General features: G+C 53.0%; 1 protein-coding gene across 1 annotated transcript in view; it reads right to left on the reverse strand.

Moving 5' to 3' along the window:
• Positions 1–16,635, reverse strand: part of efnb3b (ephrin-B3b) — a 101,359-nt gene extending 84,724 nt beyond the window's left edge. Inside the window, exon 1 of the mRNA XM_072591366.1 lies at positions 16,452–16,635. Within this exon, the coding sequence (XP_072447467.1) occupies positions 16,452–16,573 (122 nt within the window). The 5' untranslated portion in view covers positions 16,574–16,635. The remainder of the gene's footprint in view (positions 1–16,451) is intronic.
• Between the last annotated feature and the right edge of the window lie 200 nt (positions 16,636–16,835).

Here is a 16,835-nt window from a genome sequence, read left to right on the forward strand (position 1 = left end):
CCCATTGTCTTTTCTCTTTTCGGTGGCTGACACGAACTTGAAATGTCCAGGGAGACAGCGAGCAGCAGGACATGGAACAGAGTTCCACAGAGAGGCTGAAATACAATTTCAAACTTGATTAGCAATTAATGTGATTAAAGCTGGGAATTCCATTTCATCAGAACTGCCAGGGATGAAGCAAATCATTAACAGAAACGATTATCAGAGTCTCTCAAACTGCTCCCCCATGAAGCAGATCAGTTAATTACCAGCACAATAGTGGGACAAACAGTAACCCGTTCCAGCCCAGACACACCACGACAGCTGGAAAACAGAGCTCCCTCAGCACTGACCCTCCGACAGTGCCCACTCCCTCAGCACTGACCCTCCGACAGTGCGGCACTCCCTCAGCACTGACCCTCCGACAGTGCCCACTCCCTCAGTACTGACCCTCCGACAGTGCCCACTCCTCAGCACTGACCCCTCCGACAGTGCCCACTCCCTCAGCACTGACCCTCCGACAGTGCGGCACTCCCTCAGCACTGACCCTCCGACAGTGCCCTCCCTCAGCACTGACCCTCCGACAGTGCGGCACTCCCTCAGCACTGACCCTCCGACAGTGCGGCACTCCCTCAGCACTGACCCTCGACAGTGCGGCACTCCCTCAGCACTGACCCTCGACAGTGCGGCACTCCCTCAGCACTGACCCTCGACAGTGCGGCACTCCCTCAGCACTGACCCTCGACAGTGCGGCACTCCCTCAGCACTGACCCTCGACAGTGCGGCACTCCCTCAGCACTGACCCTCGACAGTGCGGCACTCCCTCAGCACTGACCCTCGACAGTGCGGCACTCCCTCAGCACTGACCCTCGACAGTGCGGCACTCCCTCAGCACTGACCCTCGACAGTGCGGCACTCCCTCAGCACTGACCCTCGACAGTGCGGCACTCCCTCAGCACTGACCCTCTAACAATGCCCACTCCCTCAGCACTGACCCTCCGACAGGGCCCACTCCCTCAGCACTGACCCTCCGACAGTGCCCACTCCCTCAGCACTGACCCTACGACAGTGCTCACTCCCTCAGCACTGACCCTCCGACAGTGCGGCACTCCCTCAGCACTGACCCTCGACAGTGCGGCACTCCCTCAGCACTGACCCTCGACAGTGCGGCACTCCCTCAGCACTGACCCTCGACAGTGCGGCACTCCCTCAGCACTGACCCTCTAACAATGCCCACTCCCTCAGCACTGACCCTCCGACAGGGCCCACTCCCTCAGCACTGACCCTCCGACAGTGCCCATTCCCTCAGCACTGACCCTCCGACAGTGCTCACTCCCTCAGCACTGACCCTCCGACAGTGCGGCACTCCCTCAGCACTGACCCTCCGACAGTGCCCACTCCCTCAGCACTGACCCTCCGACAGTGCCCACTCCCTCAGCACTGACCCTCTGACAGTGCCCACTCCCTCAGCACTGACCCTCCGACAGTGCCCACGTCCCTCAGCACTGACCCTCCGACAGGGCCCACCTCCCTCAGCACTGACCCTCCGACAGTGCCCACTTCCCTCAACACTGAGAGGTGCAGGGAGCTGGAAGTGGCAACAGAGATAGGGAGGGGATGTAGGGGGTTACAGAGATAGGGAGGGGGTGTAAGGGCTGGAGGGGGTTACAGAGATAGGGAGGGGGGTGTAAGGGCTGGAGGGGGTTACAGAGATAGGGAGGGGGGTGTAAGGGCTGGAGGGGGTTACAGAGATAGGGAGGGGGTGTAAGGGCTGGAGGGGGGTTACAGAGATAGGGAGGGGGGTGTAAGGGCTGGAGGGGGTTACAGAGATAGGGAGGGGGGTGTAGGGGCTGGAGGAGGTTACAGAGATAGGGAGGGGGTGGTAGGGGCTGGAGGGGGTTACAGAGATAGGGAGGGGGTGTAGGGACTGGAGGGGGTTACAGAGATAGGGAGGGGGTGTAAGGGCTGGAGGGGGTAACAGAGATAGGGAGGGGGGTGTAGGGGCCTGGAGGGGGTTACAGAGATACGGGAGGGGGTGTAGGGGCTGGAGGGGGTTACAGAGATGGGGAGGGGGTGTAGGGGGTGGAGGGGGGTGACAGAGATAGGGAGGGGGTGTAGGGGCTGGAGGGGGTTACAGAGATAGGGAGGGGTGTAGGGACTGGAGGGGGTTACAGAGATAGGGAGGGGGTGTAGGGGCTGGAGGGGGTTACAGAGATGGGGAGGGGGTGTAGGGGCAGGAGGTGTTTACTCAAACAATGATTGTACAGTGTTCAGCACCATTCACCCTGCTCCCTCAGAGACTGAAGCAGTTTAAATGCAGCAAGATCTGGACAATATCCAGGTTTTGGGCTGACAAGGGGCAAGGAACATTCACGCCACATAAACCCCAGGCCAGGACCATCTCCTACAAGAGACAATCTCACCACCGCCCCCCTTGACATTCCATGGTGTTCCCATCACTGAATCCCCCACTATCAACATCCTGGGGGTTACCATTGACCAGAAACTCAACTGGACTCCCCACATCAACTCAGTGTCTACAGGAGCAGGGCAGAGGCTGGGAATCCTGCAGCGAGTAACTCCCCTCCTGACACCCCCCCAAAGCCTGTCCCACCATCTACAAGGTACAAGTCAGGAGGGTGAGGGAATACTCCCCACTTGCCCCTGGATGGGGGCAGCTCCAACAACACTCAAGAAGCTCGACAACCATCCAGGGACAAAGCAGCCCCCGCTTGATTGGCCCCACACCCACAAACACCCCCTCCCTCCCTTACCCACCGACCCTCAGTAACAGCAGTGTGTACCAGCTACAAGATGCACTGCAGAAACTCACCAAAGACCCTCAGGCAGCACCTTCCAAATCCACGGCCACTTCCATCTAGAAGGACAAGGGGCAGCAGATACAGGGGAACCCCACCCCCTGCAAGTTCCCCTCTGAGCCCCTCACCATCCCGACTTGGGAATATATCGCCGTTCCCTCAGTGTGGCTGGGTCAGAATCCTGGGATTCCCTCCCTCAGGGACATTGTGGGTCTACCCATTGTGGGTGTGGGGCAGAGACAGGTGAGGGGAGAGAGAGGGTGGTGGGGAGGGAAAGAGGGATCAGGAGTGGGGAAACATGGAGAGGACATGAAATAATAAACATCATTTTGATCATTCCTGTGAAAGGAGGCAGGTGGAAGATGTAATCACAGGATTTTAGCTGCTCCCCCCCTCCTTCTCCTCCAGATCACCAACCACTCACTCTGACCACAGGAGATTGCAGGGAGGTCGGGAGGAGGGTGGGTTTTTTTAAACTCAGGTTTGGGTTGGTGGGGGTGGTGGGGGTGGAGGGGATTCCATCAGGCAGCCTCACCCCTGCCCCAGGCTAACGTCAGCTGGAACAGGATCACTCTCACAGCACACATCGACAGCAGACAGACAGGGAGTCTGACTCAGATTCACATCCAGACCAAACAGATCCACCCAACAGACGGCTGTAATCCAGTTCTGGATTCGTGGTGCTGGAAAGCACAGCAGTTCAGGCAGCATCCGAGGAGCAGGAAAATTGACGTTTCGGGCAAAAGCCCTTCATCAGGAATAAAATCCAGTGTCCAATTCTCATTGCCTCCTCACTCTCCCCAATCCTTCACAGTCCCACTCCCACCCCCTCCTCCAGAAGCACCACTGGCCCCTACTCCCCTCAACGTCTCCCTCACCCTCTTCAACTTTATTCTGTATCTAAACCCCGTGCTGTCCCGGTCCCTGGGAGTGTTTGATGGGGGGACAGTGTAGAGGGAGCTTTACTCCGTATCTAACCCGTGCTGTCCCTGTCCTGGGAGTGTTTGATGGGGGGACCAGGGTCGAGGGAGCTTTACTCTGTATCTAACCCCGTACTGTCCATGTCCCTGGGAGTGTTTGATGGGGGGGACAGTGTAGAGGGAGCTTTACTCTGTATCTAACCCCGTGCTGTCCATGTCCCTGGGAGTGTTTGATGGGGGGGACAGTGTAGAGGGAGCTTTACTCTGTATCTAACCCCGTGCTGTCCCTGTCCCTGGGAGTGTTTGATGGGGGGGACAGTGTAGAGGGAGCTTTACTCCGTAATTTAACCCCGTGCTGTCCCTGTCCTGGGAGTGTTTGATGGGGGGGACAGGGTCGAGGGAGCTTTACCCTGTATCTAACCCCGTGCTGTCCCTGTCCTGGGAGTGTTTGATGCGGGGGACAGTGTAGAGGAAGCTTTACCCCTGTATCTAATGACTGCTGACCTCTCTGCTATTCCAGGAGAAATCTGTGATGAGCTGGGGGCCCAGGTGTGGAGATGTCAAGCTGTATTGTTGTGGGCTTCTTGTGATGTTCCTGAGTTACAACACTGCAATCCACTATTACCCATTACATGCCTCTGGCTCTCCACCTCGTGGGCGGTGACAGACAGTTCACTCCACATGTTCCCAGAGCGAGCAGCAGGACGTTGCTGACAAAATTCCCCGGCCTTCAAACATACAGCAACACTGGAGGGATCACATTCCAATCAGCTCACCCTTACAGCTCCCTCCCTCAACACCACACGATAGGACAGGGGGGCACTGGAGGGTCAGTGCTGAGGGCAGCGCCGCACTGTCGGAGGGTCAGTGCTGAGGGAGCGCCGCACTGTCGGGAGGGTCAGTGCTGAGGGAGCGCCGCACTGTCGGAGGGTCAGTGCTGAGGGAGCGCCGCACTGTCGGAGGGTCAGTGCTGAGGGAGCGCCGCACTGTCGGAGGGTCAGTGCTGAGGGAGCGCCGCACTGTCGGAGGGTCAGTGCTGAGGGAGCGCCGCACTGTCGGAGGGTCAGTGCTGAGGGAGCGCCGCACTGTCGGAGGGTCAGTGCTGAGGGAGCGCCGCACTGTCGGAGGGTCAGTGCTGAGGGAGCGCCGCACTGTCGGAGGGTCAGTGCTGAGGGAGTGCTGCACTGTCGGGAGGGTCAGCACTGAGGGAGCGAATGTGGTTGTAATGAATTCCTTGCTTCATTTCTGTATTTCAGGTCATTTCGGGTGCTGAATTGAATCAGAAACCAGGAATAAACCACAAGGTAAGAAGGTAACTTTACAAAGCAACTCAGAAACAACCACATTCCAAGATAAGACTGTTGAACAGTTCCAGAAACTGCTGGTCTTGAAATCACACTCAGAAGCATTTTCCAAGAAAGTGCTGTCAGTCTCTGCCATATCCTTAACACTCACTGACTCTGTACGGTTTACACAGTGAGTGACCCTTACCCTGCTGAATAAACCCTGACTCTGTACGGTTACACAGTGAGTGACCCTTACCCTGCTGAATAAACACTGACTCTGTACGGTTACACAGTGACCCTTACCCTGCTGAATAAACCCTGACTCTGTACGGTTACACAGTGAGTGACCCTTACCCTGCTGAATAAACACTGACTCTGTACGGTTACACAGTGAGTGATCCTTACCCTGCTGAATAAACCCTGACTCTGTACGGTTACACAGTGAGTGACCCTTACCCTGCTGAATAAACCCTGACTCTGTACGGTTACACAGTGAGTGACCCTTACCCTGCTGAATAAAACCCTGAATGTGTACGGTTACACAGTGAGTGACCCTTACCCTGCTGAATAAACCCTGACTCTGTACGGTTACACAGTGAGTGACCCTTACCCAGTTTTCAGTCAGCTCATAGCTCAATATTAACTCTAAGATGGGCTCGATATTCTAAGTCATGACTAGCTGGGCATTTACCTGATTGGTCCACATTAACAGCCCCAATCAAGGAGCCCTGACTGACAGATAGACACAGGAGTGTCAGAGGTTCGTGAGGAAAACTTGGTCAGTGTCATGGGCTCTCCATGGGCTAGATAAAGGGTGGACACAGTGACAGGATACCTCTCTCTGTGGAGTTGTTTCACTGAGATCGTGATGGCACCTGGCACTCTGGAGGAGATCGACAGGTTATTCACGAGGGTAAGGAAGGCGTTAAAGGGTTATGGGGAGTGGCCAGGACGGTGGAGCTGAGACCAAAAGCAGATCAGCCGTGATGGTATCCAATGACAGAACAGGTTTGAGGGGCTGAATATTCCTTCTCCCGCTCCCCATTCTGACATCCTGACGTTACGTACTGTGGGTTGAGTTTGTGTCGAGACAATATATCATTTCCCCAATCAACAGACAGTGTGTTGTTATTTAAGGTGGTTGGATTCTGGCGTGGTTTAGGAACTGCCTAACTCTCCCACTGTTCCTGCAGCTCCCCCACCCCCCACCCCCGCCTTCAGGGTCACTGCGTTTATTTTACACTGTCTCGTAGAACATAGAGACGTACAGCACAGAACAGGCCCTTATGCCCACGATGCTGTGCCGAGGTTTAGTCCTAATGTAAAATATAATAACTTAACCTCTGCACCCCTCAACTCACTGTTATCCATGTGTATGTCCAGCAGGCACTTAAATGTCCCTAATGACTCTGCACCACTGGCAACACATTCCATACATTCACAACTCTCTGCGTAAAGAGCCTTCCTCTGACGTATACTCTATACCTTTCTCCCAATACCTTAAAACTATGACCTCTCGTACCCGTCAACCCTGCCCTGGGGGAAGAGTCTCTGGCTATTGACTCGATCTATTCCACTCATTATCTTGTACACCTCTCCTCCTCTTGTCTCCTCTGTGATTTTCCGACAGAGGACAAATCCACCCTGCGTTGTGCTCCATCTGCCACCTGACTGCTCACTCCAGTGATCTGTCCTGGTGTTTCTGTCGAGGGCCAGCCCTGGCTGGGGAATATCACGGGGAAGTGAATGCTCAGCCAGAGAACGGGCAGAGTCAGCTTGGTAAATGAGACAAACAGCCTGCTCATTACCGACAACTGAGAGACCACAACTGGGGTGGGGGGGGGGGGGGGGGGCGAGCTAATGAGCTGTTGTGGACTAGAACAGTTTTGATGGCACAGATCCCTAATGTAATTATTAGGGAACACTGTGATACCTCTGAAAGGGAAGGGGGTTGCTCGGGGGGAATTCAGAGGGAGCTGGTTGGAACTAATTACAGATTAAGACAACATTGTTACATTCCACCAGAACTCTGTGAAACCTCCAGTAACGTCCAGAAATTATTAGTAACCAGCAGCTCGGGGAAGCTCAGGATGATGACTGTGCAGTTAGACCTGAAAACACAGCCACTGTGTGTGCACAACTGCCCTGGGTCAGAGTAGGGAGCTGTCAATGTTTTTGGAAATGTTGCAATCATAGACAATCAGGCAGAGGCTTGGCGATATCTGCACAGGGAGAGGAGATGGAAACAGTCTTATCCAAAACTAAAAGGGTGATTCTGGATAAATAACCAGGGTTTGGGGGCCAAGAGTTGAAATCCTGTCCAGGAGCTCACCCCGAAATCAATCACAACACGCCACCCCCCCTAACCCCCATCTCTGTTACTAAAACCCACATCTCTCTGCCCTATCCTGCAGCGAGTAACTCCCCTCCTGATACCCCCCCAAGAGCCTGTCCCACCATCTACAAGGTACAAGTCAGGAGGGTGAGGGAATACTCCCCACTTGCCCCTGGATGGGGGGCAGCGCCCAACAACACTCAAGAAGCTCGACACCATCCAGGGACAAAGCAGCCCCCACTTGATTGGCCCCACACCCACAAACACCCCCTCCCTCCCTTACCCCCCGACGCTCAGTAACAGCAGTGTTGTACCAGCTACAAGATGCACTGCAGAAAACTCACCAAAGATCCTCAGGCAGCACCTTCCAAACCCACAGCCACTTCCATCTAGAAGGACAAGGGGGCAGCAGATACATGGGGAACCCCACCCCCTGCAAGTTCCCCTCCGAGCCCCTCACCATCCCGACTTGGGAATATATCACCGATTCCCTCAGTGTGGCTGGGTCAGAATCCTGGGATTCCCTCCCTCAGGGACATTGTGGGTCTACCCTCCAGCACATGGACTGCAGTGGGTCAAGAAAGCAGCTCACCCCCACCTTCTCAAGGGGGGCAACTAGGGACGGGGCAAGAAATACTGGGCCCAGCCAGGGATACTCACGTCCCACAAGTGAATAAACAAATAAAGATCCTGGCGATGGTGTACAGCGAGTCTCCTCAGTCAGGTTTCAGAAAGTGAACCAAAACAGTCCCAGGAGCAGGAAGTGGCACTAACTCAATATCTCCAAATGAGCCAGAGAGATAGAGTCAGAGAGATGTACAGCACAGAAACAGACCCTTCGGCCCAGCGCGGCCATGCTGACCCAGATATCCTAACCTCATCTAGTCCCACCTGCCAGCACCCGGTCCATATCCCTCCAAACCCCTTCCTATTCATATCTACCCATCCAGATGCCTCTTAAATTCTGTAATTGTACCAGCCTCCACCACATCCTCTGGCAGCTCATTCCATACACGTACCACCCTCTGGGTGAAAAAGTTGCCTCCATAGGTCACTTTTGTATCTTTCCCCTCTCACCCTAAACCTATGCCCCTCTAGTTCTGGACTCCCCCACCCCAGGGAAAAGACTTTATCTATTTACCCTATCCATGCCCTCATAATTTTGTAAACCTCTATAAGGTCACCCCTCAGCCTCCGACGCTCCAGGGAAAACAGCCCCAGCCTATTCAGCCTCTCCCTCTAGCTCAAACCCTCCAACCCTGACAACATCCTTGTAAATCTTTTCTGAACCTTTTCAAGTTTCCCCACATCCTTCCGATAGGAAGGAGACCAGAATTGCACGCAATATTCCAACAGTGGCCTAACCAATGATAATGACAGTGGAGCAGTTACCAGGATGGAGTCAGCGATAGGTTTCAGGTTAGAATGAAAGTCAATTGTTTGAACCTGAGACTTCCCAAAAATCAAACTATTTCACAGTGTGCAGGTACTCCCAACGTCCACAGCCACCATGTGCACAGCAAGATCCCAAAAACAGGACAGCACCAAGCCCTCGTGGAGAACAGGAAGAAAATCAAGCTGAAGCAAATCCTGCTGAACCACATAGGCTTGGATCAGCCAGACACACACAGACACTAACACAGACAGACACTGACACAGACAGACACTGACACAGACAGACATAGATACACAGACACACATTCTCACAGACGCACACACACAGATACACAGGCACACATTCTCACATTTTCCCTAATCCTACCAACTAAGGACCTCTCATGTCCCCTCCTTGCTGCTCTTTAGCTCTCTCTTCAGGTCCTTCCGGGCTACCTTATAACTCTCAATCGCCCCTATTGAACCTTCACGCCTCATCTTTACAAAGGCCGCCCTCTTCATTTAACAAGGGATTCCAATTCCTTATTAAACCACGGCTCCCATCACACGATCCTTTCCTCCCCTGCACCCTGTAGCTTTAGGGTGCAGGACCTGGAGTGTAGGGAGGTTAGGAATATGGCATCAATCTTAAAGGAAGGGTGCCTGTAAACAGAAGAGTGGCTTGAAGTGTGTATACTTTAATGCCAGAAGTATACGAAATAAGGTAGGTGAACTTGCAGCGTGGGTTGGTACCTGGGACTTTGATGTTGTGGCTATTACGGAGACATGGCTAGATCAGGGACAGGATTGGCTGTTGCAGGTTCCAGGGTTTAAATGTTTTAGTAGGGTCAGAGGTTGGGGGTAAAAGGGGGGGGTGTGTGGCTTTGCTTGTCAAAGATAGTATTACAGCGGTGGAAAGGAAGATGGACGAAGATTTGCCATCTGAGGTAGTTTGGGTTGAGGGTTAGGAATAGGAGAGGTGAGGTCACCCTGTTAGGAGTCTTTTACAGGCCTCATAATAGTCCTAGAATCGTTGAAGAAAGGATTGCGAAGATGATTCAGGAGAAGAGTGACAGTAATAGGGTGGTTGTTATGGGGGGACTTTAACTTTCCTGATATTGATTGGGGAAAGCTATAGCTCAAGTTCGTTAGATGGGGTCAGTGTTTGTGCAATGTGTGCAGGAGAGTTTCCTGACACAATATGTAGATAAGCCAACAAGAGGTGAGGCCATACTGGATTTGGTTCTGGGTAACGAACCAGGCCAGGTATTAGAACTAGAGGTAGGTGAGCACTTTGGGGACAGTGACCACAATTCGGTGATTTTTACTCTAGTGATGGAGAGGGATAAGTGTGTACTACAGGGCAAGAGTTATAGCTGGGGGCAGGGAAATTATGATGCGTTGAGGCATGACTTAGGATGTGTGGATTGGAAAAGTAGATTCCAAGGCAAGAGCGTAATTGATATGTGGGACTTGTTCAAGGAGCAACTATTGAGTGTCCTTGATAAGTACGTACCTATCAGGCAGGGAGGAAAGGGTCGTGTGAGGGAGCCGTGGTTTAATAAGGAATTGGAATCCCTTGTTAAATGGTAAGAGGGCGGCCTTTGTAAAGATGAGGCGTGAAGGTTCAAGAGGGGCGATTGAGAGTTATAAGGTAGCCCGGAAGGACTCAAGAGAGAGCTAAGAGCAGCAAGGAGGGGACATGAAAGGTCCTTAGTTGGTAGGATTAGGGAAAAACCCTAAGGCTTTCTATAGGTATGTTAGGAATAAAAGAATGACTAGGGAAGGAATAGGTCCAATCAAGGATAGTAATGGGAAGTTGCGTGTGGAGGCTGACGAGATTGGGGAGGCGCTGAATGAATACTTTTCGTCAGTATTCACTCAGGAAACAGACATTGTTGTCGATATGAATACTGAGGCACGAATAAGTAGAATGGATGGCTTTGAGATATGTAGAGAAGAGGTGTTGGAAATTCTGGAAAGGGTGAAAATAGCTAAGTCCCCTGGGCCTGATGGCATTTATCCTAGGATTCTCTGGGAAGCAAGGGAGGAGATTGCAGAGCCATTGGCCTTGATTTTTTGTGTCCTCTTTGTCTACAGGAGTAGTGTGCCAGAGGACTGGAGGCTAGCAAACGTGGTTCCCTTGTTCAAGAAGGGGAGTAGGGATAATCCTAGTAACTATAGGCCAGTGAGTCTCACTTCTGTTGTGGGCAAAGTCTTAGAGAGAATTGTAAGGGATAGGATTTATGCACATCGGGATAAGAATAATGTGATCAAGGATAGTCAGCATGGTTTTGTGAAGGGCAGGTCGTGCCTCACAAACCTTATTGAATTCTTTGAGAAGGTGACTAAGGAGGTAGATGAGGGGGAAAGCGGTAGATGTGGTATATATGGATTTTAGTAAGGCGTTTTGATAAGGTCCCCCATGGTAGGCTACTGCAGAAAATACAGAGATATGGCATTGAGGGTGAGTTGGAGGTTTGGATTAGGAATTGGCTCTTCTGGAAGAAGACAGAGGGTAGTAGTTGATGGCAAAGGTTCATCTTGGAGTGCCTGTCACTAGCGGTGTTCCGCAAGGATCTCTTTTGGGACCATTGCTGTTTGTCATTTTTATAAATGACCTGGAGGAAGGGTTAGAAGGTTGGGGTGAGCAAGTTTGCGGATGATACGAAGTCGGAGGAGTTTGTAGACAGTGAGGAAGGATATGGCAGGTTACAGCGGGATATAGAGAAGCTGCAGAGCTGGGCAGAAAGGTGGCAAATGGAGTTCAATGTAGCTAAGTGTGAAGTGATTCACTTTGGTAAGAGTAACAAAAAGATGGATTACTGGGCTAATGGTAGACTACTTGGTAGTGTGGAAAGAGCAGAGGGATCTTGGTGTCCATGTACACAGATCTCTGAAAGTTGCCACCCAGGTAAATAGTGCGGTGAAGAAGGCATATGGCGTACTGGCTTTTATTGGTAGAGGAATTGAGTTCCGGAGTCCCTGAGGTCATGCTGCAGTTGTATAAGACTCTGGTGCGGCCGCATCTGGAATATTGTGTGCAGTTTTGGTCGCCATACTATAGGAAGGATGTGGAGGCACTGGAACGGGTGCAGAGGAGGTTTACCAGGATGTTGCCTGGTATGGTAGGAAGATCCTATGAGGAAAGGCTGAGGGCACTTGGGGTTGTTTTCTTTGGAGAGAAAAGAAGGTTTAGGGGTGATTTGATAGAGGTGTACAAGATGATTAGGGGGTTAGATAGGGTTGACAGTGAGAACCTTTTTCCACGTATGGAGTCAGCTATGACAAGGGGGCATAGCTTTAAATTAAGGGGTGGTAGATATAGGACTGATGTTAGGGGTAGGTTCTTCACTCAGCGAGTCGTAAGCTCATGGAATGCCCTGCCAGTAGCAGTGGTGGACTCTCCCTCTTTATGGGTATTTAAACGGGCATTGGATAGCATATGGAGGATAGTGGGCTAGTGTAGGTTAGGTGGGCTTTGATCGGCGCAACATCAAGGGCCAAAGGGCCTGTATTGCGCTGTATTCTTCTATGTTCTATGTTCTACACACATAGATACACACACACACACACACACATTCTCACAGACACAACACACACATAGATACACAGACACACACAACATAGGTAGACAGACACATATACATAGATACACAGACATATTCTCACAGACACACACACACATAGATACGCCGGACACCACTTCTCACACACACACAGATACACACACACACACACAGATACACAGACAGACAGACAAACAGATACACCAGACAGACAGACACACACACACACAGATACACAGACAGACAGACACACACACATTCTCACAGACACACACACATAGATACACAGACACAACACACACATAGATACACAGACACACATAGATACACAGACACAAACACACACAAACACACAGACAAACACACATAGATAGACAGACACATATACCACCAGATACACAGACACACCACACACACATAGATACACAGACACACATTCTCACAGACCACACACACACACACATAGATACACAGACACACACACACATTTGATACACAGACACACACACACATTGATACACAGACACACACACCACACAGATACAGACACTAACACACACACACTTACACACTCAGTGTAAAGCAATTAGACACCCAGGGTTCATTGCAGAGACCCACAACAGTTCCTGTCCAACGCGTAAACCATCCAAACATTTCAGCAGCAGAGCTCAGGAAAGTGCAGAGCATAATCTACCATTATACAAGACCCCAGACCAGGGGAGTTCTGAGGGAGGATCGCTGGACCTGAAACATTAACTCTGATTTCTCCTCACAGCCCGATCGACTGAGCTTTTCCCAGCAATCTCTGCTTTTATCAGAGAAGCACACTCACACTCTCAGGGAATCGGTTCAATGCGGGGGTGTTCGCTGGAGAGTACAATATTTGAGAATCTGGTCCTGGAGGCTGAATGAATCACTCACTCTTGAGAGTGCACAGTGTTACTGGCACTGCAGAGCTAGAGCAGGAGCTGAGAATTATCACACACCCACACCCCTCAGCACTGACCCTCCGACAGTGCCCACTCCCTCAACACTGTACTTCCGACAGTGCCCACTCCCTCTGCACTGACCCTCCGACAGTGCCACACTCCCTCAGCACTGAGCCTCCGACAGTGCCCACTCCCTCAGCACTGAGCCTCCGACAGTGCCCACTCCCTCAGCACTGACCCTCCGACAGTGCCCACTCCCTCTGCACTGACCCTCCGACAGTGCCCACTCCCTCTGCACTGACCCTCCGACAGTGCCCACTCCCTCTGCACTGACCCTCCGACAGTGCCCACTCCCTCTGCACTGAGCCTCCGACAGTGCGGCACTCCTCTGCACTGACTCTCTGACAGTTCCTGCTCCCTCAGCACTGACCCTCTGACAGTGCCCACTCCCTCAGCACTGACCCTCTGACAGTGCCCACTCCCTCAGCACTGACCCTCCGACAGTTCCTGCTCCCTCAGCACTGACCCTCCGACAGTGCGGCACTCCCTCAGCACTGACCCTCCGACAGTGCGGCGCTCCCTCAGCAATGACCCTCCGACAGTGCCCACTCCCTCTTGCACTGACCCTCCGACAGTGCCCACTCCCTCTGCAGTGACCCTCTGACAGTGCCCACTCCCTCTGCACTGACCCTCTGACAGTGCCCACTCCCTCAGCACTGACCCTCCGACAGTGCGGCACTCCCTCAGCACTGACTCTCTGACAGTTCCTGCTCCCTCAGCACTGACCCTCTGACAGTGCCCACTCCCTCAGCACTGACCCTCCGACAGTTCCTGCTCCCTCAGCACTGACCCTCCGACAGTGCGGCGCTCCCTCAACACTGACCCTCCACATTTCCCCTATCTCCTGAGAGACTGAGTGTGTAGTGAGAGGTGAAGTGACCATGTTCTGAGCCAACATTGTGAGGGTTAATGAAGGAGGGGAGGCTGAATGCACTCTGAGGATTCCTCACTGTGTTAACCCTTTTCCCGACTGCCCGCACTGCACTGATCTTGTATTGCTCAGTGGCTCTGTGTGGCTCTGGAATGCAATCTTCTTGGAACCACTATAAGAGACCATTCAGCCCTCTGAAATCTCTCCCACCATTCTAGCACCTTATGGGTAATCTGTGTCTCAGGTCCCCACCTCGACAAATCCCTAACTGTCCCGTGGGGATTCCAACTGAAACCTGACCTTTTCTGCTGTATCGGGGGGGGGTTAATATTTTCTTCCTGAAATCTCAGTGAATGAAACCTTTGGAATTTCAGAAGTGGAACCCGTTCAGTTTGATGTGGCAAAGGGTCTTGTGTTTTTCAGATCCCTCTGATTGTGGACAGGGAGCGGTCAGTCCTAATGGTGAGGGAGCAAGTGGATCCAGAGGGATTACTCACTCGGTCAGGGTTGCTCAGGACTGACACCCGCCCGCTCCTGACCCATTCCAAATCCAGTGGGATCAGCTCTTGGCCTGTCTGTCCTCGGTCTCATGGTGGGAGAGAGTGAGGATTGCAGTGAGGGTGGAAACTGTCTCACTCTGAGTAGCCCATTACCCCTCAGAAATGATGGGGGGCATCTGTCTGGGAGGGAGGGGAGAGAAGAGGGTGGGGCACTGTGAGACCGAGAGGTTGGTGCTGGAAAAACGCAGCAGGTTGATGTTGGGGTTAGGGAAGCTGATTCGGGGTGAGGTGGCATCTGAGGGGTGAGGAAAGGGAGAGAGGGGTGTGGGGGTGAGAGATGTGGGGTGGGTGGAGGAGGGGGAGAGTGTGGGTTGGGTGGGGGAGGGGTGAGGGAGGGGAGGGTGTGTGTGGGGAAGAGGTGTGGGGGGTGAGGGAGGGTGCGAGGGGTGGGTGGGGGTATAGGGGAGGGGGTGTGGTTTGGGTGGGTGAGGGGTGTTGGGGTGAGGGAGGGGAAGGGGTGTATGGGGAGGGGTTGTGGGGGGTGAGGGGTGTTGGGGTGAGGGGGTGAGGAGGGAAGGATGTGTGGGAGTGTGGGTGGCTGAGGGAGGGGCTGAGGGGTGGCTGGGTGAGGGGTGTTGGGTGAAGGAGGGGAGGGGTGTGTGGGGAGGGGTTGTGGGGGGTGAGGGGTGTTGGGGTGAGGGAGGGGAGGCAGTGTGGGGGGTGAGGGGGGGTAAGGGTGGGTGGGTGAGGGGTGTTGGGGTGAGGGAGGGGAGGGGGTGTGGGGGTTGAGGAGGGGGTAAGGGTGGGTGGGGGTTTAGGGGAGGGGGTGTGGGATGGGTGAGTGGGCCCACCGATGGGAAAGCTGTGTCATTGACTAGTTGCTGGTGTTGGATTCTCTATCCCATGGGGTGGGGGTGTCACCAGTCTCCCCCTCTCACAGACAGCAACCCCCCCCCCCCCCCTCACCATGGGCACTGACACACCCCGTCCCCACCCCAGGTGAAGGGGGCACGATGACCATAAGGGGCTCAGTGGATGGACATTGTGATGAGGAGATTATGGGGTGGGGGTTGGGGGAGAATCATGGTGTCTCCTTCTGATTAACCCCCCTCCCCAAACCTCTGCCTCCCAAGTGACTTTACCCCCCCTCCCCTCCCCTAACAGGAGCATAAAAGGGGGGGGGGGAAGGGGCAGAATGGAAATGGGGTAAAGATCATTCCAATTGGACAGAGTATGGTTCAATTTCTATCTGATACCCCCCCCCACCCCCCCACCAGTAACTGGCTGAGTGGAGCTCACACAATCTAGAAAGGGGTTTATTCTTGGGGAGGGGGGTGGAACTGGAATATTACAACATCTCTCTGAAAAATCGAGAGTGGGGGAGCTTTTCAAAGGTGGTCTGTGTCTCTCTCTCTCTCACACACACACACACACACACATGCCTAACTCTTATTAAACAAATCATTACAATAACCTGAGCACCAAGCACTTGGATCAGTCCAGAGGGAGGGGTGCTCTCTCTCACACACTCACACACACACACAGTGCAACTTTTAAACAAACAAAAAAAAAGTTTATAAAGTTACCCCACCGACAAAACACAAAGAAATATTTTGAAGCTGAGATTGAATCCCCAAGAAAGCGCATTTTCTTGTTGTTTTTTTGTAAATTAAACGATCAAAACTCAGCAAAAGTTGGCGGGGGGGGGGGGAGGTTTGGAGAGACTGGAAAACAGCGTGGATTTCTAACTGAACAAACCTCCCCCCTGCCCAGTGTCTGAGACAGGTACCAGAGAGAGAGACCACTTACCTCCTGTTCAGTGAATTCCAATAAATCGGCTCCATAATTTCTCCAGAAATCTCCAAGACTTCTATCAAGGTGAACAACACACCGACATTAAATCCACTCCAGACTTTTGAGGTCGGCATCATCTTCCTCCTGAATTCCTTTTCCTTGCTGTTTCAAAGCCTTTGCACCCCCACACCCTCCAAATCCCCCCCCCCCCCCACCCCCTCCCACCCACCCACCCACCCAAGCTCCTGATCCCCCTCTCTCTGTGTCTCTCTCAGAGTCTCTCAGTCTCTCTCTCTCTCTCTCCTCCTGGTTGTAAGTCCTGGCCTCACAGCCGCCTGTTCCCCGCCGGCTTGGGAGAGGGGGGGGTGGGGGTTGCACGGACCCCGATCACAGCCCCAA

This window comes from Chiloscyllium punctatum, chromosome 21 (assembly GCF_047496795.1).
Source record: "Chiloscyllium punctatum isolate Juve2018m chromosome 21, sChiPun1.3, whole genome shotgun sequence".
Lineage (NCBI taxonomy): Eukaryota > Metazoa > Chordata > Chondrichthyes > Orectolobiformes > Hemiscylliidae > Chiloscyllium > Chiloscyllium punctatum.